This window comes from Nyctibius grandis, chromosome 9 (genome assembly GCF_013368605.1).
Source record: "Nyctibius grandis isolate bNycGra1 chromosome 9, bNycGra1.pri, whole genome shotgun sequence".
In the NCBI taxonomy this organism is placed as follows: Eukaryota; Metazoa; Chordata; class Aves; order Nyctibiiformes; family Nyctibiidae; genus Nyctibius; species Nyctibius grandis.
In genome coordinates, this window is record NC_090666.1 from 25,055,105 (window position 1) to 25,082,880 (window position 27,776).

General features: G+C 40.4%; 1 protein-coding gene across 2 annotated transcripts in view; it reads right to left on the bottom strand.

Annotated features, from left to right (window-relative positions):
- The window catches only part of KANSL1L (KAT8 regulatory NSL complex subunit 1 like), a 69,832-nt gene that overhangs the window by 35,679 nt on the left and 6,377 nt on the right, over positions 1-27,776 (bottom strand). For both annotated transcript variants that reach the window (XM_068407179.1, XM_068407180.1), the window contains exons 2-5: positions 25,987-27,104; positions 7,675-7,813; positions 3,648-3,845; positions 818-939 (exon numbers count right to left, since the gene is read on the bottom strand). In XM_068407179.1, the coding sequence (XP_068263280.1) occupies positions 818-939; positions 3,648-3,845; positions 7,675-7,813; positions 25,987-27,074 (1,547 nt within the window). In that variant the 5' untranslated portion in view covers positions 27,075-27,104. The remainder of the gene's footprint in view (positions 1-817; positions 940-3,647; positions 3,846-7,674; positions 7,814-25,986; positions 27,105-27,776) is intronic.

Here is a 27,776-nt window from a genome sequence, read left to right on the forward strand (position 1 = left end):
GCACTTAATTAAGACCTATGAATAATAGCAACCACTCCATCCTCAAAAATCACATTACCAGTATCTCAGGAGAAATATCCTATATACCCAGGTCTTTTGTAAGACGGCACTGTAGTCAATTACCTTAATGCTGTTTTGAGACTAATACTGATTACAGCCTGTACTGTATTTTAAAATCTTTGAATAAAAGATGGAATTACTAAGAAGTATGGAGTAGTACTGAGAAACATTTTTCTACAATATTAATTTTGGGCTGCTACAGTCGTCCTGGAAGGTATATCCATCCAGAACAAAAGATCACAAATGGAAAAATGTTATCTCCAAATTCCTGAAAAAGGAGCTGGCAAAGACAAATTTGGCCTTGTCTTGAAGACTGATATGCTTAAAATTAATGAAGCTGCTGCAAAAAACTGATACTGACCCATGCTGAGGCACAGGTGACATTGCTTATTATGCTACTAATCTAGTAAAGTCTAGTTTGTCACTTTTCCAGGAAATAAAAGTTGCACTCATGATGACTGAATGCATTAAGTCTAAAGTAACCAGTAGAGTGTTATTTACTGTATCTATTCACTACTTCATAGATATATTCATCTTCCCAGTACTTAAATGCACTTACAGTGACTGCATAATTTTATGATGTTTTTAAGAACAAAACCCTACTACTTTCAACCTTACAAGCAAGACTTGACTACTCTTGAAGCTTGCAGAAAGCAGCTATCTTTTCCTGATTTATTACTGTAATGATTATCAGTTCCATCCACATAACTTTACCAAAAATTATTCTCAAAAAAAATGCTACCATGCTGTCACCCACCTGAAGGAGATGCCATTGACCAACTGTCTGTGCCTACAGGTCTTGGATGAAAGAGATGAAGAAGCTGGAGACAGATTAAGTGGAGCAATTAGGCTACTGATGATTTCACTCAGTTGTGCACTCTGGAAAAAAAAAAAAAAATAAAAGGTAGTCAGATTCTTATCCAGACTCAACAGCTCAAAGGTCCTGGGTTTTTGTTGTTTCTTCCTACTTGGGATTCCAGTCACATACATCATGGAATAATCATATTTAGTTTCTTCTTGTGAATAATCAAGAGTGGCATATTTTTTCTTTCACAATTACTATGTTCAACTATACAAAAAAAAACCCAAAACAACAAAAAAACAATACAACCCTGAACAACCAGCCAAGGACATTGTTTATACATTTGAATAAGTAGTATACAAAACACATTAGTGATTTCAGTATTTTAACCAGAGGTAGAGGCAAAAGAAACCAGAACACTTTATAGCTGATGTTACAATAGCTGCAGCCCAGAGCTGCTACAGGAAAAAAAAGTCTGCTGTCTACTCATTGCACATTTTGTTCACTCAAAGTATTTTTCTTGTTAAAAGAATCCTCTTCATTGCTCACTGTAGTTTGACAAAGGTGTTGTTACAAAAGGAAGTGTAACTACAGGAGGACTATTGTAACTACAGGCAAAATTGCTAAAACGTTCTGGTATCCTCAAAAATAGCAACAAGAAGCCCCCATCCCACCAAAACCCGGGCTTTCAGAACTGGCCCCCCAAAAATGCAGCTAATTTTTTAAGACTAAGAATTTCTCCTTATAAAGCAATGACTGACTCTAGATAATATTTCACAATGATTTTTTTGTTTTAAATGTCAAACCTTAAAGGCTATTCTCACAATAAATGTAGCTTTCTTAGAGGAAACTTGCGCTGCACACTAAACAGAAATTAAATGTATCTGAAATGGCATACTATCTTTTTTTAACTTTTAAATTATTTTGTAGGATTTTCATTCAGAACTAAGACTGCTTAAAACAAGAATTGCTAAAGGTTACTCAGTAAGTTTTCTTTACATTTTGAGGCACTACCATTTATGCAGAAAGAGGCAGAAAAAATGACTTTCCATTTTATTACAACTCATGTCTTTTCCGTTTATGTTAAAGTGATGCAGTCAGGTAAAAATTTCATGTCAAAATAAAATATTCAGGGATGGATATTAAAGCACAGAAATAGCAAGTCAATTATAAAAGGTCTGCACAAAGCAAACAAGATGCCAGTAAAATATTTAGCAGATTGATCTAAAAATCTCAACAGAATTCAGTCTGTAAGGAGCAAAGCCTCTACTGAATATAAAAGCACAAAAACAAAGGCAGACTTCCAAAACACAAGGAAAAACATACATGTCTTTAAAATCTTGCATAGCTTTGAAAAGGACTTGAAAACAATATTAATAAAAATTGCCAGGCTCAGTCACTTTGTATTCTTTATGAATTTTTTTGTTCACAAGTAAAACTATTTATTTTTAACAAAGAAATACTTTAGCACAGGACTGAAGAATTCTGTGGGAATGTCTGTAGATGTACTTCAGCCTACAGCATTTCTACTCCTGACACTGAACAAGAAAAAACTCAGACCTTCAGGATTAAGGTTGATGTACAGAACTGATAGTCAAAAAGCAAATCAAACACCAAAGCTTTTTGTGGTGTAAAGGGAAGAAATCTGACGTAATCTGTTAGATGCATTAAATGAAGAACACCTTCCAAGTAATTTTCAGATCATCAAAGTTCTTGGACCTCTGTTTGTATCTACTTAGATACCAGGCAACACACTACCATTACTTTAATTGTCCAATGTCTTACAGAAAACAAAAGTGTGTTTATTTCTCCAAGTAATCACTTAAAGAGGGGACATTTGCCAGGTTCTAAAAATGCAATTGCCAGCACTGCGCATATAAATTTCCTGTTTCATTGCTTCCTCACTCCTGTCTGTTGTGGATAAGATCTATCAAACAGGAGCATTTTAAGAACGGGAAAATATGACTATCAAATAAGAAAAATTGGCACAGAGATTCAGGAACAGGCATTAGTACCTAAAGCTACTTCTGCCCCATTTAAAAAACATGTATATGACCAAGAACTTATGTACAGCGGCAGAGCAACATATTAATGCACCACACTGCCTTTGTCAGGTTTGCTTTACGCTAGCTGCATAAATTCATTCTGAAAACAAATTTCCTCTGTCTCCTTCAGCAACGTGATCCTACCACATTCTTTATGTACTTTCTAGCAGAAGAAAACCCTGCTGGAGTCTATATCGTATTTCCTGGAATTAACCTTGGAAATGACTGTTTTGAACACCACGAACTGAAACTCCGCTCACAGCTACGCCTACGCTCTGCCTGTTAAGTACCTGGAATTCCTCAGCTCCAAACTGGAGTCCTATGATGCTTGAAAAGGCAGACCAACAACTCTGTTGGGGCTTTTTATTTTTTGTTTCAAGTGCAACATACCTCCACCTTCAGCTGTATTCTTTCATCTCACGTAAGTATTTCCTGATACAATCTGTGGCAACTCTACATTGAACCTAACTATAAAGGAGAGGCAGGTTTGTGGATAGCTATTAGAAGTTGTTATGTGGCCGCTTTGATGGAAACAAAGCGGTAACACAGACACGTCAGAAATAAAAGGTTAATTGTAAACCTGGTGTACAATGTAGTTATTTAAGCCCTTCAATTCATCAGCAACCACTCTCAGGACTGCAGAATATCTTCCTTTTTGGAAGTCATCACCATGGAACCTGCCCTATTTCTGAAGTAAATCATTTGGCTCCATTGACCGTTCAGTTCTTACTTTACTTTACCTGTTTTTCCATGTTTTGTAAAAGCAGGGTAGGACTGCTGGGTGACATTTCAAAGTCATGCTCCTGCAAAGAATCCTGTCTCTCAATGGCAGCTTGCGAATTCCCTGTGGCGTTTAATAAAGCTTCTTGGTCTGTCAATTGTATTTGCTTCTTCAAAATGTCTTTTGGAAATGGGAATTCTTCTAAGATCACCATCCCCTAGACAACAGCAATTGAACACAGTTGGTTGACAAAGGATTAACCCTCCTAAATAATTTTTAAGGGGCATTCAAACCTGGCACATCCCCTTAAATCCTCCCAGCAACTCGTTGGAGCACTTAAACTACATTTTAAATACACTTAACAGCTAAAATATAGAAAGAGTGGGTATTTTCATTAACGAAAAGCAGCACCATTTATGCTACTCCTTATAACAGCAATCACTCTAGTGTTATACCACTGCTTAAACATCTGTGCCAAAATTCAAATCAGAAACTCATACTTATTAGAGCAACTATATGATCATTTGCCCGCTGATTTAAGAAGAGGTTTTTCTGTACGAAACAACCACCCTTTGATTTGAAGTTGGTTATAGTGTTTGCAGCCAATAAGTTTTGCAGAGGCATTTTAAGGCACTCTGTTTTTCGTATTCCTATCCATGTTCTAAGCAAAACATCAAGGTTATTATTTTTTATGTAGCAGAGATGGATACAATTCAAAATAAAAGCCTTTTACAATTTAATAAGTGATTTTTTAAGGCGAGCATTTTTAGTTTCATAATTACAGAGGTAACTATCCTAAATACTCCAGCAATCTCATTGATTTTCAAGACAATCTGCACAAATGTGGTATCAGACATGGTCTATCATCTAGAATGTCACCTAATAAGATAAATATAACTTTATATGACAGGGAAATAACAGAGTTTCATAAACGGAACTAAGAAAAGAATACCCCCATTGTGTTTTCCACGTGACAGATTAGAAAAATACAAGTGTCAAATACAATCCTAGGTAACATCTCAGTTGGATTAACAACTTAAAACATTAAACGAAATAATAAGCAAAAATAACTTTGTAACAGTCAAAACCAGTTCCTCAAATAGTCCCTTCATTTGTCATTATCTTGAGCAAATAAATTTAATGCTCAGAAAAGGCTATCAAACCTCTGCAGGCTTTTTTCAAAGAGAAAGGGAAAAAACTTACTTGCTTTTAAGCACTGACTGTTACTCAAATATCAAACAGATATTGAAAGAATGGGACCATTCAATTACACTGCCTCAAATTTTTCTTTCTAGTGAGAATATTCCTCTAAAAAGCAAGGGAAGATTGTCACCATGTCAACACAAGGAAGCCCTATATTATTTCTTTTAGCAAGGAAGACTTCACCTAGGTTGTGGCTGTGGAAAATTAAGGATCCTGTAGTTTTATTCACACCTTGACTCCTGCCTCAGCAGCAACTTGCCCTAAAACATGAAAGTAAGTCTCAAAGAGACTTCAAAGAGGAGACTAGGAGAAAATGTGAAATTGTCCTGATCTCACTGTATCTCTTAACTTATTCCCCTGACTGAGTTATAAAATTCGAAGCTGAGAACAAAGATATTCTCTAAAAACAAATGTAGGTGCTTGAAAACTTGCTTTAGTGCCCAAAAGGGGCTCAGAGATTCTGGATTTCCATCAAGTCAACACTAGATTTTCCACATTCGTTATCAGGTAGTAGCCCATCATCTGTGCTTTTCCATTTACAGCAGATGGAAATGAATCCAGAGAGTATCACACTACAATCTGCAGACCAACAGCAGTTACAAAGTAGGCATTATGTTCAAAGAAATTCAAGTATAGATCTAATTTTTATGTGCCACAACAGGAAGACAAGCTAGCTCAACAGCTTTAGACTCTTAGAATTTAGAATCTTTAGATCTTCTTAGTAAAAGAATCATAAGTCATGACCACAGAGAGAGGCAAAAAAAAATAACCCACAAAAGTCTAAAACACAAATTCTGAAGTCAGAGGAATAGGAAGACACACAGGAAAAGTGGTGAAAAGAGGGGGACCCCCTCCCTTCCACTGGAATTTTATTAAGTTGCAGAATCCTGTTGACAAGCACAGAAAGAGGAAAGCAGAAAAGGAAGGAGAAGGTTGACAGACTGCATGAAAAGGGAGAGATGGAACAGGCCCAGAAGAAAAGAGGAAAAGTAAAGAACTGGAAGACTAATACTGACTATATAGGAATTGTAAGTTAAATGGGTTTCAACCAGTAGATTTTGGCAATGAACTCCCTCTCCCCCTTAAATGGAATTGTTTTGTTTTGCAGATATACACTTGTTTAGATGGAAGGACTCTCAAAGATCCAGAACTGCTACTTCTGTGTGCGTAGAGATGCAGAAGACACAATGTGGTAGGCCAGGAAACTGCCCACAATTTAACCATCTCCCTTCCTGTTGTATTATGGTGTTAGAGGAGTGGCGGTTTGCTTGAAATCATTGTTCACTGGCTATGAATCACTTTTTTTTCCACTCAAAACACATGAAAAACACTCTGAAACCATTAAACACAGCATAAAAATTCTAATGATATTGTGTAACTACTTTGCAGCCACTAAATGAAAACAAAGAGCTCTTCTATCAGCCCACATGTCCTTCTGTAGCTGCTGCACTGGTGTACTACAAACATGCATACAAAAAAAATCACAGCTGAAGAAAATTTGTGTCTACCTTCACTATAGGACACAATGCCAAATACTGAATACCACAGCTGGTAAAAGGGGCGTGAAGTTTGCAAAAAGGAATGTCATTAAAGATCTCCACCAGGAAGATGACTAGGCTCCAAGCCAACATACCACCTAATGCGAAGAAAATGCATGACTAAAAGAATGTTCTTTCTCTCATTTCTCTGTTGTTTATTTCTCTGTTTTCTGCAGCTCATGGGACTTATGCCACCCCAAAGACTGATAGCTTTTGGGTGTAACAGTGTGCATGTCTTGGTTATTTACGACAACAATAAAATGCAGGCATTCTCACCCTTCACCAAAATACAAAATCTCCTTTCACTTCTGTGGGCACAGAGGCAGGACAGACCCTCAAACAAAGGCTCTTCAATTATTTTTCAGAGAAAAACCTGACTGGGGAATAGTTGTAAGCAAGAGAGATAAAGTTGGATATGAAAAGAAGGGCTTTGAGGGAGAAAGGAGAAGAGGGAATAATTTTTTTTCACATGCTCAGAGGGAAATGCTCTCTGGGGTGATTTCCCTCTCCTTTTTAACCCCCTCTAAGTCTCACGTTCAGCCACATAAAGTCTAAAGCATCTTCTGGCTCCTCTCCATCTGTGCTTATCTGACCCCAGCACAGATCAGACAACCTACAGGAGGCTCATCAATGGAGAGTCAAAGAGCCCTCCCCTTATCACACCACCAGAATTATCACAGGTTTTGGCTTCTTACACATGAGAATGACCTGGGGAACCCATTAAATTGATAGATAGATTATTAATGTTTTAGGAATGTGACTTTCCCACTGTCTAGCCAGTTTGATTTATAAAAACTAGTACATGAGTTACACACATTGGAATTTTAGTAATAATTAATCCCTGACCTGTTCAAAGTGCTGTACAAACATTAACTAGCTAATCCTCAGAATAAACACGCACTGTAAATAACAAAAAAACCCACCCTGAAACCCCACAACACAAAAATGAATAACCAGCCATGCCACCTGAAAACCATATCTTGCCTCTTCTGCAGAGGGAAAAACTAGTGTGATAAATGCAGTACCTTGTGCTGAGCCCCTGAAAGTCCCTAACAAAGACACTAACTATCACAGATAGGAAGGTAAGAGTTCCTGACTCCCAGCCCTGCACTGGTGCCTCTAGGGTACAACACTTTTTAGTTCCTGATGTCTTTCTCATTAACCTTTGCATGCAATAACCTGCATGGACACAAGAACTCTAGGGCAAAACAAACAACAACAACAAAGAACCAAATACATAAATATTACAAGAAATTATGTCAAAAGATTATTTGAAAAGCTCATTTTTGAGCTTACAGACAATACCTTGGTGGCACGTATCTGCCTGTGAAGGTCAGTTAGTTGTTGGATTTTGTATTCTAGTTCTGAAATCTGGGCTTGAAGCCATGTCCAACGGCTGCCAATTCTAGCTCTGTCTGCAAGCCACTTCCATTCAGAAGTATAGCTGTTGTGAAGACAAAATGCTGGTTAGTCCAAAAATAAAGATAACCACATTTGCACAAGAACATTTTTGACAGCTGCTCTGCCTTATGTTGCAAGCATCTCCATTGCTTTCAGAAGATATCTGATTATACCCATCCAGTTTCACATCAGCTTATTTCTGTAACTACAGAACTTGCCCAAACCAGTACGATCAATGTTCACTGGCTATTCCCAAGCTAAGCTAGTTTTCTGTTCTGTATTATAAAACCCAGAGCTGGAAAAACTACCAAACTATATCAGTTAATGGAGATTACGGATTTGTAAAGAATACCAGTAACTCCATTAGCAAGAATCCAAATTCTCACACCACACTTCCTCCCACAAGTTTCCACAAATATCGTTAGCTAACAACTGGAATCTCATAAAACATCATCCAGCAATGACCAGCTAGATATCAAGTCACTGCCCAAAAAAAACAACTAAGTAGTTTAGATTTCTTTTATTTAAGCTGTGTAAGTACAGTATGGTTAGGTCACTCTTACTGTTGTTTACAAATAAGTGTATTTTGTAACACAAAAGATATGCCTGTCTGTACTGGACATTGTGATTAGCTTAACTTTATTATGCCAAATTCATCACTGGTATCAGTAAACTTTACTCAACCTACATATTAAATAAATGAATGACATAACAGTACCACTCAGCAAATAATCTTAACATCCAGTAAGTTTAAGCAACGGAGACAACACAATGCAATATTTTAGTATGCAACTTCCACTAGTATCCTACCATTAATTGAGTTTATTTATTTAAAGAAAATCACTAAAGTTGTCACAGCAAACTTAAAAGAACTGTAAAAACAAAATCAAACTTCTTCTGGAAAATAAGTGCTTTTATTAAGTTATTGGGGTAACTACTGGATCTAAATCCTGAATGACACTGTATGGCAAGCTTTGCACAGGCAGAATATGTGATTCCCTGTTCCCCAGGCAATGAAGAGTACTGAAGTATCACAAAAGATACAAGAAAAAGCAGCTGCCAGTGAACTGGCAGGTCGCACAAGTGCTATTGTTTCATGCAGAATTTTGTGTCAACTGCCTCAACAATGAAAGAAGAGTAATACATTACTCTGCAGAAGATGCCAGACATTTCCTGGCATGAGTAGAGAATCATCAAATTTCAGAATCCTAATATTTTCCAGGCAAAGATTATAAAACATAATATAACTCAAAATCTCAGAACTCTCAGTCTATATTAGCTATCCTAAATAGAAAGAATGGACATGGTCCCCAGTAGGTTACATATGCCCACATAATTTACAACCAGCTTACTCTCTCCTACACAGACAAAATGAACATATGAAATTAGACAGGAGATTGAAATGTCCTGTTTACATCCAGATTCTACGTGCAAGCAAATAAAGTGGATTACCATCAAAAAGAAAGTCAAAGAACTCCATAAATAAATACCATAATAAATTGTTTACATTTTGTATATTCTATTAGTGATTCTGTCCTAGGAAAAAAGGCATATGAAGTCATCTTGTGAATATCCATTTTTCTGACAACCCCTTCTTATTTCTCTTTGTTTTCCCATTATCACCAGCACATAATAAATAGCCCTGGTTACTTATGCTTTAACCATGTCTTCTTGCCAAGAACTTCTCTGGGGTTTGACAGCTCTTGCATGTTTGTGCTTCTGGAAGTCAGAAAATACCATTTGCAGGGAAAGTGTGAGGATCTGAATTCCTTGTTGGCCCAAGTCAGAGTTCAATTAAATAATGTGTTCCCACAAGTGTGGTGGCTGGAATAGTCAGGATTTGTCTCAGGACCCTGGGATGGCAAAAAGCTAGTCCTAAGAAAGAGCTGCTTAATGAGGCTGTAGCAAATCCCTTAGTTAATCATTTAGTTAATCATTTAAACAAAAAAGTTAAAATAGGAATAAAGAGGATAATCAAGAAAAACCCAGCAGGAGTGTTGAGGTGCTTATTTCTATTTCTTTATCAAAAGACAAATGAACAATCAACAAAACCCCACAAACAAGGACATTATAACAAGAAAGCCCAGGTGAAAGAAAATAAATCACACTGACAGAATTACCTCCCAAGCTATACGCAACAGTTCGGGGAGAAAGGTGAGCTATCCTCAAACAGACCGAGGAGGAGTGGGGAGCAAATGAGAAAAATAAAAAGTGCCCACACAGCTGGGAAACAAGAAGCAAAATGGAAAGAGCCGGAGCTGGTCTTATGTCACATACACTGTATGAAATCAGCACGGCAGTAAGGGAACCCATAATCAATGCAGATTAGAGATAACAGAAGAACAGTTAAATAGTGTAACCTTAAGACAAACAAATCATATCCTCTGTATATCACTGTCTTACATATTAAAAAAAAAAAATCCTCTGCAAAGGGACATCACAAGTTATTTTTCAAAAATGCATTTGCAAGTTTTTTTCTTAAACAATATTAAATCTTGAGTTAATTGCACTCACTGTTAAATATATTATGTATATTTTTGTTTCATTCTAAAATACTATGCAAGTATTTCTTAAGGCTTTAAAGCGTACTATATAATTAAACTAACAGGATTTAAGTACACTGTAACAAAGATGTCCTTAGGCTCCTCTGTAAGGAAGAGTTTCCACCGAACTAAGCACAAACATTTTAAGCTCAAGCCAAAGGAAGCAATTTTAGCTTCTCTCTCCTGTCAGCCCAGGCTGCCCCGTGCCCAGCGCCTGCACGAGCACTTGAGCAGCTACACAGTGACATGGATTAGAGAGTTTCTCATGGTTAATTTTAACTTCGGAGGCAGGGTGAATGAAGCAAGCTTAAGTCTAGATCCCTTTCCCAGCTTTGATGCCTTGCAGACAGACAGACAGACACACAGTTTTGCACTGCCAGAAGGGAAGGGGCAGGAAGTTCAGGGCAAGGCAGCGAGTGCGAGCTCCCGTTTATGGGACAGGAGATGAGAGTACTGATAAATTCTGTTCCCATCTCTGTCACTCATACTTGTTTGATCTTGCATTATTTATTTACCATCTTTGCCTCTAAGTCTATTTCTCTACAAACGATTTAGTAAACCTTGTAACTCCTCAGAGGAAGGTAAAATCGCTATAAGCTATCCTCGCATTCCTAAAGTGAGCTGTTTGCATGCAAAGTAGTATGGTCACTCAAGTGACAAAAGATAACCTACTATTGCAATTTAAAAAAATAATTAAAAAAATATGCAAATCTGCTCCTGGGATGTTAGAGAGTACAGCATAACATTCACTCAGTAAAGAAAGCTGTTTCAAGGTGGCACCAGTGAATTCATTAATTCTGCAAATCCAGAGAACAAAAAAAAAGAAACCAAGCACAAAGGGTTACAAAAACAACCAGGCCTGTTACTAAAGGAGGAAGTCAGAGCAGGTGCTAAAGTAGAAGTTCCTGCTCCGATTCTCTCTTGGGAATGAGGCAAGAAAATAAAAGTTTCTGTCTGTCCCACTTCCCGTGTGCTCCTTTTGCAAAGCATCTTTATTTGGTTTCTATGCTTTCGATTCTAACATCATATATCCTCCACAGGAATTTCAAATTTGTTCTTCTGCTGGCAACTCAATATAAACAACGGTACATTTGCAAAAGTTTCTAATGTTCAGTACTGTAGTACAGTGAAATATTAAACTTACATAGAAACTTAGTGCTCTTGCGATGACTCTGAATCTGCAGATGACCTCCTGCACTCATCCAGGACTATGAGAATTGGAAGAGAACAGAGCAACACTGATTTTGTATGAATAAAACATCTCATTTACATTTCCCTAGAAAAACATGCTGGAATTGCATCAGAGGCAAAATTTGTTTCCCTGTGAGATACTGGCTTGCATTTCCCCTGTTTTGGCTGAACTGCAGGAGGTCAATCCTGCACAACTTGCAAGAGAAGAAAGAAAGAAAGAAATGCAGAAGAAAAAACAAGCCACAAGGAGCACGGACACAAACGCACAGTCAAAGTATGATCAAAAATATAACTAGGAAGCAGACGCTCAGGTCACACTGTGTCACCCCAAAGTATGGGAAAGAATTCAGCTTGGGATCATCAGCACCAGCCGTATAAGCATTTCATCAAAGCTACTTGCTTTTGCTGAGACCAAAGAGGCAAGTGAAGTGCACTAAATAATATACTGCTATTACAGTACTATTGCTTGAACTGAAAGACGTTTTTAGACACAATCTATGGATAGACTATACGGATGAACCCCTCAGCACTCTCACCTTCCCCAAGAGAACTGAGAACAAACCATGCTTTTACGTAACCAAACTAACATCAGAGAACGCAACAGGACTATGAGAAGTGTTTCCAGTGCCTCCATTATGTTGTGGGTGAGATTTATGTTTTCCCAATAGCTAAGATCAGTCTCCCAAAAAACAAACCCAGGCAACCTAACTGAGTGTAAAAGGGAACTGCTAACCAAAATAAAATTGCTGTGCTAGACACACACTGTTGTTTGGGTTTTGTGCGCGTGTGGTTTTTTTCGTTTACAGGGGAGGAGAAGGGGTAGAATTTAAACCTTTTAGGCATATTTTATTTTTATAAGCAAACAAAACAAGAAGCCTGAAAAACAGTTCATAAATAATGAAGGAGAAATACAGTGGTGCTTAAAATGCACAAAAAATACAGAACCTGGGATTGATAGGAAGTATCCAGGAAGGCTGATTCAAATAGGTATGGTGAGCATAGGAAAGAGTATTTTAGAGCATGCAGCCCTGTGCCCAAGACAAGATTCTCCACAAGTATCGTATATCCTGAAAATTATAAGGGAACTGAGGCCTTCCAGCCTCGTAACTCCCAGTGAGAACAAGGAACATGCCCCTACCATGACAGGTCTGCAGGGACAATGACAGGATGCTTCCTACTGAACAGGAAAGGAGGATGCCTGCAACAGATCAGCATCAAAACTCCAAAACACAGGTCTGCCAACCCACAACAGCCTCCTTCCAAAAGGTTTGTTTCAAAGAACACCAACGTTTTCAAGTTACAACATTCTTAAAAATAAACAAGCCAGAGAGCAAGGCACCCACAGTGTGGGTGGGAAAAACTTCTCCAATTCAAAAATTATGCATTAAACATAAGAACAGCAGTTGTTCCTGACATCCCCTCACACTTACATTTCCGCTTAGTTTCCTAACACGCTGTATTTTGCTCTTTCTGCCAGGCCATGTTCTCTTCAACTTAATCCACATTGTTCTGGAATCCAGTTTTCAGATCATTTACTCCTAAAGCGACCCCATGATCCTGACCTCAGCCTTCCCTGCTGGTTCACCTCCTCCTCTCGCTGGGAACTTCTGGGCTATCAGGGGCTTATTGACAATCATGCAATAGTGAAGTATTTGAGAGCAAGAAACAGCTCATAAACTACAGACTGACTACCCTCAGGATAAAGAGCTAATCACCTTCCTCAGTGGGAGTCACTGAAAGCAACAGCAAAAGTTTATCGAAGGACTCAACTCTGGAAACTGAAAAGCAAAAAATCAGAAAGTTCTCCAGATCTTTAAATCCCATCCAGATATCATATGACTCAGGATGAAATTCATGAGACTTAACACACTGGAAAAAAAATCATACATCCCCCAATTCTCTTGGGAAGCTCACTCACTTGTACAAAGACACAAAATAGTTCATATTCACCACATGGCACTCTATCACAAATGTTTAACAGCACACTAGCATGGTGGGGGTCCCGCAGGGCGGGAGCTGCAAGCCTGTGAACTTCCTGAACTGCCCCTAATTTTACACCAGCATTACAGTCCGTTTTCCATGACTACCAAGGCAATGATCAAAAAGCAGCTGGCCCGAATACAAGCATTTTCTTGCAAGCCATTAAGGTGAGTGCAGAGCTTCTGCTATGTTCTGACAACACATTGGTGAAACTCAACATGTCCATTTTTCTTCTCTCTGCAGACAATGACAGTAAATAAGAGATTACCTATGAAAACTAGGAGATGGTATCATATAAAACATTTGAATTAGGTGCATTCAGACATGTAGTGCATGTATTTAGATAATCTTATCAAGATTTTACTCATGAGATAAAAATGCCCACTCCCAATAAAAACTTCCAACACTTGTAATGGCTGAACAAACATGTCCAACTACAAAATTACCCGTAAATGCTTTCTCAAGGACTAATTCTTCCAGCATCCCTACTTAATGTTTGTTTTCAGAATGAACTAACTTCACTTGCTGTTGAAGTATTAATTTTCCTGGACCAGTTAACCACATAATTAAAAAACCAGTGAGTGCTGTTTTATAAACTCAATCTCTTCTATGCATTCCAGAGTGCAAACAAGATTAAAACAAACTGCAACAAATATCATCCTCTGGTATCGTATCCAATCAACACTACACAACAAAACACTATTTACTCTGACAGTTCACTATCAGCCTTTGCTCAGATCATCCAGGAGCGCTCACTGCAGACTGACTGCGGACAGCAATATGCCACTCTGGTGACAACCAGCACCAAATCAAGCTATGCACCCCAAAAAAAAAAAAAAAAATCAATTAAGGGAAGTTCTCTGGTACTCAAAATTATACTGCAGTCTGTGAAGATCTGCAATCAGGTCATTCTTCTGGAGCCTCTGGGGTTGCTATCATCTTTTGGTGTTTAACAGAAATCTTTACCTGGCAGAGATTTTCCTCTGAAACAGTACATGGCTTCAGAGCAGATGGGTTACAGTTCTCCCTATCATCTACAGACATCGGCAACTGCTTATCACAACAATTCCTGGCACTCATGCCTGGTCCCACCATCTCTGACGTACTGTTGACATTTAATACTTTCAGAATTGCATCCAATAACATGTGTTGATACTAACATATAATACACGTCTTATCTTCCCAAACCTAAAAACTTTATCCAGCTGAACATTTCTGCTAAGCCATCAGGCTTAAGGAATTTATGCAGTAACACCTAAAATTATCAACCATAGCTGTGGTTTTCCCTTGAAGAGAAAACTCATGGTACAGAACTAGAGTGGGGAAAAAAAATTAAGTAGCAACAGAGTAAGATTTTTACATCTTCCACAAACAAGTTTAGAAGGGACAGTGGGAAAGGGAGAAGGGGAAAACCAATATTCAGGAAAAAAAAAGATAACTGAAATATAAAAAGGGAAAGGAGAAATCTCATAAGTTTCACATTGGAGCTCTATATGCTCCCTCATCTGAGAAATCACATCTTCCAAACTGATGAGATGCCACAGCCAGTACTTGCCAGCTGCAGGATTCCTGCAAAGAATCACTCTATTACTACAGGTTTTCTATTAAAAACTGAATTGTTACACTTGCGCTGAATTAACTCAACTTAGGGCTCAACAAAAGAAATTAAAAAATCAGATTCTTAAAGCAGTGTCGTCTGTTACAGTGCTGAACTTTTCCAATATCTGACTTCATGACCTGTAGGTGCTTTTCCTCTTCAATTCTGTTTACATAATTCTTTAGAGCTGTTAATGATAAAAGGCCAAATTGGTTTGTGGAGGTGGGGTCAGTTAGAATATTAACTGCCCAAGAAGTAAAAACCTGCGAAAGGTAAACAACCAGCACCATTTCCTCTTTTAATACAATAAAAAAAATACACTGCAAAATGCATATCTGCTACGACCTTTTGTTAAACATATTTTAAAATTAATTTTTAAGATTCCATTGGCTCCCCAGCACCCCAGTTTCTTTCACTAAACCTCAGCATGCTGTAATTCAGACCAACATGGAGCAGAGAAGCAGGTAGTGTTAACATGCAAAGAAAAAAACTTCAGGGCTGCCTGGAAACAAGCTGCTTTTCTTGCCTTTGAAATGGCAAGACATCAGTAGACTAACAACAAAACACCAGGAACACAGGCCTAGAAATTCTCTGTAAGTATTACACAACTGCCCTTGAAAAAGAAATCGATTAAGTAGTGCTACATCTGGATGTCATGCTCAACATAAGATAGAGCTTACAATATATTCCTTCAAAGATATGTGCAAACAGAACATTATTACAGCATACAAGAAGATATCAATGCTGTCCTGCTACTGAAGTTGGTCCCAAAATTTGTATATATATTCTTACAAGGACTAGGTGGGTATGGTACTCATGTAACATCTAACTCCAGCTTATAACTAATTTCATTCTAGCTGTATATAATACCAGATTTCATTGTAAGAATGGATAAGCAGCATATTCTTTTTTGAGACTTTTTGGATAGATAACTAACAGTTGATCCAGAACTTGCATGTCAGAAGCACTGGAAATCACCAGCAGGTTTTTGGTAGCAGAGGGGCTGCAGCTCTGCAGAACAGGGAAAAACTGCCCAGGCAGGGACAGAGAGGAGACTCAGGAGTGACTGTGGCCGGCGGGCAAGCCTATGGCAGAGCAACAGCAAAGGTACCACCACACATTGACCTCCACCTCCTGTCACCCCTCGCCTCTCCAAAGGAAACGTGCCTTGCTGTAAGGTGGTGTGAGCAGCACGCCCGCTGCATGCATGTGTGGGTGCTGTGGGGAATGGGCTAAGCAGAGAGCTGGAAGGACCCCAGAGTGCTCCTCTGGGCAGGGGGGCTGTTGGGCAGAGCTGGGACAGGTCCCACTTCAAGCCCTGAGGCCGGGACCCAGCCCACCACAGGACCCAAAGGAAGGTGCAGAGGGGCTGTGCTGAGAGTGAAACCCTCGGTCGGGGTGAGCCCCAAGCAGCACTGCCCCAGCAGGGACACCGGCACCTGCCCCAGGGACACAGGACACCCTGGTACATCAGAAACAGAGTCCTTTGGGCCTCCCACAGTTGCTGTAAGCATGCTGTGATTAAGTAACCAGAGGAGTAACTTGGCTGTCTGCTCTGCAGGGCAGGGATGGAGTTTGTTACAAGGTTAAACCCTACAGTCAGGTCTGCAGGGACAAGGGGTGGAGAGTGTAACTAACGTAGGTTTGAACAGTTGCAGCCTTCCTGGCTTGGGTGTTTTGTAGGAGGCTTGGGGTGGAGTTTCACTGAGTTTTATTGCTGCCCACTCCACCCCCATGGGCTGGGAGGAAGGGGAGTTCATAATGCACATATATCAAACATGGGCGCTCAGGTTTATTTTTTTTTTTTCAATACCAGAATCAGTAATTAAAAGTTTGCTAATTCAAAGTTAAATTTATTTAAATTCCCCAACAGAAAACTTTTTCTCACTCACAACAGCTAGGTAAAATGTTTGGATGGAAATAACATCATTTACAGCTATTTCAGTTTTAATAAAAAAGAGCGCAGGTCAATATATTTAAATCCAACATCTAAAGTTACATTCCTAAGCCATATTTAGCAGTATGAATGAAACTCTCTTACAGGACAGCATTCCTATTTTGGGAAGTCTTTATGCGCACTTCTTATTTCATGTGAAAAGGAAAGCATTTAAATGATTTCCTGTATCAGGGGCCCACGTATGCTGATTTTCAAAGGCACTGGATGTATCTCTTTGAAGTAGATTCTTACGAAATCAATGTTATCTATAAAATGAAATAATGCTGCCCTCCCTTTACACAGAGACAGTTCATTGTTGTTTGTAAACAAATCTTTTAATTAAAACACACTTCACAGCTTCGCAAAAGAAAAAAGCTAGCCATAAAACAGTGATTAATCAGCAGTTGACATCAAGCACCCAACTCTTCTTGATCTACCATTTAATTAAGTATGTGAGGTTATCATGTATACACGTGTCTGATTATTAGATTTTCTATTCCACTACACTACATTGACTGTGTATTAAACTGTCATTCAGAAAAGTAATGCCAAGTTTTTATTTAATATGCATTCAACACCTATATAACTCAGAATCTTTGACGTTCCCGGCTTTGAGATTCCCTTGCAGGTTAAAACCTGTCAAACCTTCTGCCTTTCATTAAAACCTTCCAGTCTGCTTTCAGCAGCTGCAAAAACTTTAATGTAATTACAGGTTAGAAATCAGGATCCTCACTCACAAGAACACTACTCTGGTACTGTGAGAAGGAAGTCTTGCTCAAAAGCAAGTTATTATTGCTGTATGTCAGATCTCTGAAGAAAAAGAGTAGATGCATGTGAGACCCTAAAGAAGTTGTTAATCCATCTTTTGGAAAACCAACCAAGTGAGGCTGAATATATTCTGAAATAATACGTGTATCCCTAGAGTGAAAACAGAAGGTAGCTTTTCTTTCATCCCCTGGTAACAATTCCCCCCCTTCCACATCCTAGTGACAGGGGCCAAGGATTGAGAGAATGGAATTAATGAAAAAGCAATGTATAAAACATTTTTAAAACAGCATATTATTAGCACCTGTGAATTTATACTTATTCAAAAGCCCTCACATTAATCTTCTATGCAAATAAGACATTTTCCGGACTGGTACACTAAAAAGGTCTTAAAAATCAGAAAGAATTGGCATTTTGTGCTTAAGAAAAACGAAGAGCAGTATTTAGTCCTGGCAGACTCTCTTCCTCCCCTTCCCAAAACCAGAATCTAGTTCTGATATCAGGTATGAAGAAAAATTACATCTTAGAGTGGAAAATTAGGACCTGACCTTGCAAAAACAAACAGCTTCCCCTTATAATGTGGCTCAAAGACATGCAATAAACCCCAGCCCTTAAGCAGTGCCTTCTATAGTGAGGCCTGCAGAACTGCATTGATGTTGCTCCATTAGCCATGAGAAAAAATCCTAGAAAAAATAGAAAAATAATCTAGAACAAACAGATTAGATCTGGAGATGCTAGTCATAACATTTTCTTCCTTCCTGTCTTCTCTCCACCTTACTGCTCCCCACCCCACCACCTATTTGTTGTAAAAGCAGATTTCCCATCTTTTCTCTTTCCAGCTAGCAATCTAAGGAGGGTGGGAAGAGAAAAAAAAAAAAAAAAAGAGAAAGACTTCCTATCTCTGCACATTCATGGTAAAAGTTTCCAGGCACAATAAACCCTGTGGGCATGGAAAAATAAAACAGTGCTTCTTCATCAGGCTTGAGGTTTCTGGAGGATAATCAGTAAAACATGTCTTCTAAAAATCAGAAGAAAAGCATGAAAGTATTTCAGAAGGAAAAAATCCCACCAAATGATACAAAAGGACTGTATTCAGCTGGGGGAAGGAGGATTGGGGAAACAGGGCACAGGACTTTTCACGAGTAGACAGAGCTATTTATTTTGCAGAAAAATCTATTGTAAGCAGCTTTTCTCTCTAATCAATTAGGTACGTGCATTACTATTATATGGAATGAGCAGCTGTGCCTTCGAAGAACCCCAGTGATGTATCTTTTGATTCTGGAAGATCATTCACATAGCATATGTAGAAGAAAAACTCTGTACCTTGCAACTTTAAAGGTTTCCCAAATAACCACCTCAGCATCAGACTTCTTTGTGGTACACTGTAAACAACCAGATCTTCTTCGAAGGGGGATGGGGTAGTAGCTGGGCTTGCACCACTGGGGCAACCCTCTAGTGTTGAGGTAGACCAGGAGGCCTCCCATCCCCCTGGGGTGAAATCGGTGTGCTCAGCTCGCTCCCTGAAATGCCTGTACACCAATGCACACAGCATGGGGAATAAACAGGAGGAGTTAGAAATCCGTGTTCGGTCGGGGGGCTATGATCTAGTGGCAATTACAGAGACTTGGTGGGACACCTCGCATGACTGGAATGTGGTCATGGATGGCTATGTCCTGTTCAGGAAAGACAGGCCGCTAAGGAGAGGTGGTGGAGTTGCTCTTTATGTGAGTGAGCAGCTAGAATGTATTGAGTTCTGTCCAGGGGGGGATCAGGAGCGAGTTGAGAGTTTGTGGGTGCGAATTAAGGGGCAGGCTGGCAGGGGTGATACTGTTGTGGGTGTCTATTACAGGCCACTGGATCAGGATGAGGAGGGTGATGAGGCCTTCTACAGGCAGCTGAGAGCAGTCTCACAATTACAGGGCCTGGTTGTCATGGGGGATTTCAACTACCCTGATATTTGCTGGGAGGCCTACTCAGCCAGCCATCCTCAGTCCAGGAGGTTCCTCCAGTGCATTGATGATAACTTTCTGATGCAAATGGTGGATGAGCCAACTAGGAGAGGAGCGCTGCTGGATCTTATCCTCACTAACAAGGAGGGTCTGGTTGAAGCGGTGAAGGTTGAGGGCAGCCTTGGTTGTAGTGACCATGAGATGGTGGAGTTCAGGATCTCATGTGGCAGGAACAGAATAGCTAGCAGAATTGCAACCCTGGACTTCAGGAGGGCCAACTTTGGCCTTTTCAAGCAATTGCTAGGGGAAATCCCATGGGACAGGGTACTAGAAGGTAAGGGGGCCCAAGATAGTTGGTTAGCATTGAAGGACTGCTTCTTCCGAGCTCAAGATCAGAGCATCCCAGCAGGTAGGAAGTCAAGGAAGGGTACCAGGAGACCTGCATGGTTGAACAGGGAACTGCTGGGCAAACTCAAGTGGAAGAAGAGGGTGTATAGATCATGGAAGGAGGGGCTGGCCACTTGGGAGGAATATAAGTCTGTTGTCAGAGGATGTAGGGAGGCAACTAGGAAAGCTAAGGCCTCCTTGGAATTAAACCTTGCAAGAGAGGTCAAGGACAACAGAAAGGGCTTCTTCAAATACATTGCAGGTAAAGCCAACACTAGAGGCAATGTAGGCCCACTGATGAATGAGGTGGGGGTCCTGGAGACAGAGGATAAAAAGAAGGCGGAGTTACTGAATGCCGCCTTTGCCTCTGTCTATACTGCTGGAGGCTGTCCTGAGGAGCCCCGGACCCCTGCGGCCCCACAAGAAGTCAGGATAGAGGAGGAATCTGTCTTGGTAGATGAGGGCTGGGTCAGGGACCAATTAAGCAATCTGGACGTCCATAAATCCATGGGCCCTGATGGGATGCACCCGCGGGTGCTGAGGGAGCTGGCGGAAGTCATTGCTAGGCCACTCTCCATCATCTTTGCTAAGTCGTGGGCAACAGGAGAGGTGCCTGAGGACTGGAGGAAAGCGAATGTCACTCCAGTCTTCAAAAAGGGCAAGAAGGAGGACCCGGGTAACTATAGACCGGTCAGCCTCACCTCCATCCCCGGAAAGGTGATGGAACAACTTGTCCTTGGTGCTGTCTCTAGGCACATCAAGGATAGGGGGATCATTAGGGGCACTCAGCATGGCTTCACCAAGGGGAAGTCATGCTTAACCAACTTGATAGCCTTTTATGAGGACATAACCCAGTGGATGGATGATGGTAAAGCTGTGGATGTGGTCTATCTTGATTTCAGTAAAGTGTTTGACACTGTCTCCCACAGCATCCTCGCAGCTAAGCTGAGGAAGTATGGTCTGGATGATCGGGTAGTGAGGTGGATTGTGAACTGGCTGAAGGAAAGAAGCCAGAGAGTGGTGGTCAATGGGACTGAGTCCAGTTGGAGGCCTGTGTCTAGCAGAGTCCCTCAAGGGTTGGTACTGGGACCAGTTCTATTCAATATATTCATTAATGACTTGGATGAGGGAATAGAGTGCACTGTCAGCAAGTTCGCTGATGACACAAAACTGGGAGGAGTGGCTGACACACCGGGAGGCTGCGCAGCCATTCAGAGAGACCTGGACAGGCTGGAGAGTTGGGCGGGGAGAAATTTAATGAAATATAACAAGGGAAAGTGTAGAGTCCTGCATCTGGGCAAGAACAACCCCATGTATGAGTACAAGTTGGGGCAGATCTGTTGGAGAGCAGCGTAGGGGAAAGGGACCTGGGGGTCCTAGTGGACAGCAGGATGACCATGAGCCAGCAGTGTGCCCTTGTGGCCAAGAAGGCCAATGGCATCCTGGGGTGTATTAGAAGGGGTGTGGTCAGCAGGTCGAGAGAGGTTCTCCTCCCCCTCTACTCTGCCCTGGTGAGGCCGCATCTGGAATATTGTGTCCAGTTCTGGGCCCCTCAGTTCAAGAAAGACAGGGAACTGCTAGAGAGAGTCCAGTGCAGAGCCACGAAGATGATTAAGGGAGTGGAACATCTCCCTTATGAGGAGAGGCTGAGGGAGCTGGGTCTCTTTAGCTTAGAGAAGAGGAGACTGAGGGGTAACCTCATTAATGTTTATAAATATGTAAAGGGCAAGTGTAATGAGGATGGAGCCAGGCTCTTCTCAGTGACATCCCTTGACAGGACAAGGGGCAATGGGTGCAAGCTGGAACACAGGAGGTTCCACATAAATATGAGGAAAAACTTCTTTACGGTGAGGGTGACTGAACACTGGAACAGGCTGCCCAGAGAGGTTGTGGAGTCTCCTCTGGAGACATTCAAAACCCGCCTGGACGCGTTCCTGTGTGATATGGTCTAGGTAATCCTGCTCCGGCGGGGGGATTGGACTAGATGATCTTTCGAGGTCCCTTCCAATCCCTAACATTCTGTGATTCTGTGATTTGTGATTCTAACCACATCAGGTAGACACACAAAATACATGAATAAGGACGTAGAGTTGGCCTGGAAGGATACACTACATAGCTCCCAGAGCAGAGCTGTGTTGAAAAAACTTCAAGCTCACATCCTCCCCCAAATCACCATGTTTGAAACCTGTAACCTTTTCTGCAGATAATCTTCCATCTTCGTGAACCACAAAGATGATCAACAAGTTCCAAGTAAACTCAGCTGGTGAAATATTGTCTATGTTGCATTTCAAGTGGTTGATGTTAGTTGTGAATTCCTGAAGGAATTATGCTTGGGTTTGTGATGTCCTCCTTGGGCCCTTCATCCACTTCAGTCACTAACGCCTGCCACAGAACTAGAGAACAGCACCTAACACCTGCCTTTGAGAAACCAGAGAGAAGTAACTAGCATATCCCCTGTGTAGTGTCTCAGGGAATTTCCTACACCCAAAGGCTGGAATGGTACTAGAATACACTACAAATTACTGATGGAAATTTGGTGCTTTGCCTAAGAAACCTGTGGAAACTGTGACAGGTTAAAGACATTCATGAGCTGACACTAGCAGCAAAACAACAAAATTCCTGAGAAGAGCCAACCGTTTTCACATTTCTCTTTAGCAAATACTCAAGACCAAATGTGTTTTGATTAAGCTCTCGAAAATGGATGAGGCTTTCCAATTACTCTAGGAACTAGGGAAGTTCAATAAATACTGCGAATTGTCAACTAGAAAAATTGCGTTCACCACCAGACCAAGGATCTTTCTTGTCTTGAGGACAGCACCTATGTAACGCACAAGGGATGAACAATGGTCTAAATATCTTATAACAGCTATTTGCAACTAAACAGCAAAGGTATTGAAACAGATAAAGACAATCTTACTTGAGACACAAAGCATTGAGATAGAGCTCAGAAGAGCTTATGCCAACACTCATCGGGCAAAACTCTTTTCAGGATAATGAGAATGAACAGGTTCAAAATGCTAAAAATAGCTCCAGGTTTTTCTCCTACTGTGAAGAACTGGAGCCCGAATCAACTTCTCCCTCCTGATGGGAAACAGACTGTTCTCAGGTAAACACTCTAACTGCAGGTTCCTCCCTGCTTGCACATTGGATTGACACTTCCTCCCCCCCAAAAACGGATAAAAAGCACTGCAGTCATGACAATGACCAGCCACCAGCATGATTATACCCTCAAGTTAAATGCAATCAGTATACTGTGATATAGGCAAAACTAAAACCTTTTTCCCATTCTTCACTGCATTAATAGAACCTTATAACATCTACAGTTGAGTATTATGAAGAATATCACAGAGGAGGTCTTTCCAGGTCAGTAAAAGTCTTCACTATGAAAAATAAGTGACAGGTGAGGAAACGAGTATTCTCTTACCCACATGATCACATTATTTCTGGAAAGCACTAAGAGTCAATTCCCTAGGAGAGAAAGGCATTTCAAAGAATGTAAATCCACTTAGCAGGAATAAAAACGTATGTTAACTTTGTTTGTTTCTTTTGTCCAGGTGAAAGGCAACCCAAAGAGCCTTAAAGTGGTACAGCTCAGGAAACAGCAAATCTCAGCAGCTGCACTGGTGAATAACTTATTCACCTTTGCCATCTAGGAGAAAAAGCACACCCTTTTAGCCAAAAGACAAATCTTAGGGAAGCTGCAGAAATGAAGAAAACCATTCCAAGCTGAAGCTAATGATAAATTCAAGTAAGAGACAGCCTGTCCTTACTGCAATGTTAATTTAAGCATTGCCTCAGCCTATGCACACAGACAAGAGTCTTCTGCTTAAATGAGGCAGTACTTTAACTCTGAGCTTGCTGGCCCAGCAGCAGAGTTCAAACACCAGCGATTCCTGCACAGCCAACGCAGCAAGGCCTTAGCCAATGCACATTGCTAACCTCATCACCCCTGGTGCTTGACTGCTGTTCAGCAGTAAGAACATAAAAAAGGGAGGGGAAAAAAAAAAAACACAAAAAAAGGGTTGCACTGAGTCAGACTATAGATGATCTACCCGCTCTCCTGCCTCTCAGCAATGGCCAAGATAACAGTCTTCCAACAAGGCAGGCATGGAGGGAGCAGTCCTTCTCCAGAATACTCCCTCAGCTGCCAGCAACAGCAGCTTGGGGATTTCCTGAGCTAAAGGGCTTTGTTCTTAATAATCCTTGGCAGATTTTTTTATCAGTGCAAAAAAACAGAGTAAGACTTAAGTGGAAAGATAACTTAAGGAATTCAAAAGCCAGAAGAAGAAATTAAGGTAAAGGACTGGCAGGCAGAGTTAGAAACTCAACTGTCCCTGGCAAGAAGAAAAAAGAAAATCGTCACACAGAACTTCAGTCCAATTTTTAGATAATCCACCACCCTTCAAGAATCAGTTTCTCATCAGTTTTTCTTTTTCAGTTCATGTAATCACAAGATAAGAATCCCAGAGGCAGAGCTATTACTAAGAAGTTCAAACATATCAGCTAGGAGAAGAATGTGGATTCTCCTACACTGGGAAAAGCCAAAAATGCTGTTTTTTTCATCAAAATATTTCAAAAGAGAATAATTTATTTGCCAACTCAAATATTTAAGCTGATCCTAACTTAGTTGGCAAGTCATTATGCTTTGGTTGGACTTCAGTACAGGATTTACCATTCTGACAATACATAAAAGAAAATGAAAACTAGTTTTCACTTTGCACTTTTTCTTCTGTTTCCCAGGCCTACAGAGTTTAAGAAATGCAGCAGCGATTTGATACAACCATGCTACACTGAAGCTTCCCTAACTGAAGCAATAAACATGTAACAGGGCACAGCTCTTTTCCAGTTTAAGATGAAACTACCTTGATTTCTTCTGACATTATACTTTTCAAGAAACAGACGAAGAAATATATGTTTTTAAATATTTATTTTTCCTCAAACACCAGTGTCACAATGCTTTCTAGACACTCCCTAAGGGCAGTGCATATAAGAAGAGATCGGGAAACACAAAACCAGTCTTGACTTCAAGTGCTAGAACTGTAGGTGCCATGAAGCTCCCACCCAGCTGCTGTGTATGCGTGAAGCTCTGTTCTGTGTGTGTCTGTCCTAACTATCACATCCTAAGAGAACTTAAGACATACTCTGTTGTCTCCAGCTGTAGGAAGGGGAAAACAGCTGTCCTTTCACCGCTTTCTAAAATTTCTTGACCACAGAGATTGTTAATAGTGTAGCAAGGCGGGGGGGGGGGGGGAGAAAAAAAAGAAACAGGGAACAATTTTACTATCTACTTCTCTCACCCACCAACTTCCAAAGCTACAATAATTTGTACTGACAGGATCCCTGCCAGTTCAAGACGATATTAGTTAATGATACGAATTTCACTCTGGTTATTCTTGAAAAAGATACCCGCAACAATAAAAACACCATTGCTAGCTTCATTCACAGTTACAGAACAGCTTCAGTAAGTAAATCAATATTTTTAAATTGTAATTCAAAGAACCAAACTTTTTCAATATACAACCCCCCAAAAATATCATTTACAGCACTGCTATCACTATTTGATTTACAGCACCATCTGAATATTGAATAATTAGCAGTACTAATATAATGCAAACTGGTAAGAGTACAGTACAAAATCTAGCTCTCTACAGTCTAGTAAAGTAACTGTTCCTTAAATGCTGTAGGAGAAGGTCTTACTTTCTACCTGGCCCCTGCCAAACCTAGCTCACACAGGCAAGTCCTGCTGATCTCAGTAGGACTATCTATTGAGTGAGGTTACTCACACAAGAAGGAATCTGCAGATCTAGACCCTTCCATCTTGATTTATAAGCATGAAGCACATGAGTCTAGCAGGAATTTAACACTTACGCTTCCACAGTTGTTCTTACAGTCTGTTCCTCACCATCTTCATCTGAGCTGCTACATGTTGCATCAGAGTCCAGATCCTTCTCCACACGAGACAGCAGCCCTCCAGTAGAAAGTGCAAACCCCCGTATTTCACCTGGTGCAACACTATCTCCGTTCTGTACGTCTGTGCTCGAACTACTCTCCAAAGTAGTTGCGTTGTTTTCTAGCCAACCTTCAGTGCACCTGAGGGAGCTACTGCTCGAAAATCTGGTTGGCTCATGGAAAACCTTCATTCTCTGTAGCTGATGTTTCACGAAGCATTTCAGCTGCTGATCACAGTGTTTGATAACATACTTCGCCAGGAGCATTTGTAAACGTTTCTGAGTTCTTTTGGCACGACTGATTTCCATTTGTTGCTTAGTGACACGCTGGAGTAAGCGAGCATACACCTCCTCCGGGGTGCAGCTCAAAATCCCTTCTGAAGGCCCGTGAAGAATTTGGTGTAATAAATCCCCTTTCATTGTTTCAGTGCAGACTTCCAAAGCCCTACCCAAAAAACCATTCTTCTTGTACCATTTACCATTTAAAAGCTGCATTTCTTCTGTGTTACTGGATTCAGTTACATTTGAATCCAAAAGTCTCTGCGTTTCTGCCAAATTCAGATATGTGGTCTCTGAAAACGCTTCGCCTTTGACCTGTTCCTCAGGTTCTGAATGACTAATCTGCCCAAATGATGTGTCAGCACCATTATGTAATGAATTTCTCATCTTGGAGCAGTCAGGCTCTCCTGCTTTTGTTTGCTTACCGGTTCTGTTGCTAAATGCAGAATTTCTACTCATTAACAAGACAGACTGATAGCACTTGGAGGATGGTGGAGAACTGAAATGCTGCACACTGAAGATATCATTCCTGAGGTTGGGCTCAGCAGTGGGGAACCCCAGGACCGAGCAAGTAATCTGTGCGATGGAGTCCTCTTTTATCTTCTCTTCCACTGCTCTGGAATTTTCCATGCACAAAGCTGTATCAGACTCCATAGCTCTAGAGGACAAAGAAGGTGACAAGTGGATACCATGACCTTTTGTTGCTGCCTCTCTGAGGGCTGGTGTCATTATAGCTATGGTAGGTAGGTTACAGCAAACCTGAAAATAACATGGGCCATGTAAATTTTCTCATTTTCATGACACAGTACAAATACAACAACTCTGTCAGATATTTCATTCTTTCAACATTTCAACATTATTCAAAGATTCCATAAAAAAGGACATTATATGAAGAACACAGATAGACTATGCTCCCTCCCAAGTCAAACAAGAACATTCTTTCTGTTTTTTCTTTATTTCATTCCAAGGTTGTTCCATGTGCCATGAAAGCCTTTACCTCTCAGGCGAGTAAGTGTTCATACCTCATTGATCTATCAGTATATATACTATACCTCTGATCCTATCAGTCCAAGAAATAAGACTCCCAAAGTTCAAGACTTTCACCTAACCTTGCCCAAACTGCAAAACATGACCATAAGCCATGTGACTGGAAGGACGCATTTTAAAATATGTGTGCAAGTGTATGTATATGCACACACACAGAGATGTACATCTACACATTCCCACCCCAGAACTCCGGATGGATTTTATTTTAATCTGCTCTGTAGTTAAGTTACTTTTTGAGTTGCATTTGGTTTTCATTCAAGGTTTCTGGTTTATTTATACTTAAATGAGTCCACACCAACAGACAAAAATGGGAGCTATGCAGCTACCTATTATGAGTTCAGCAAAGCAGAACACATACCACATGATGAAACAGTCTGAAATAAA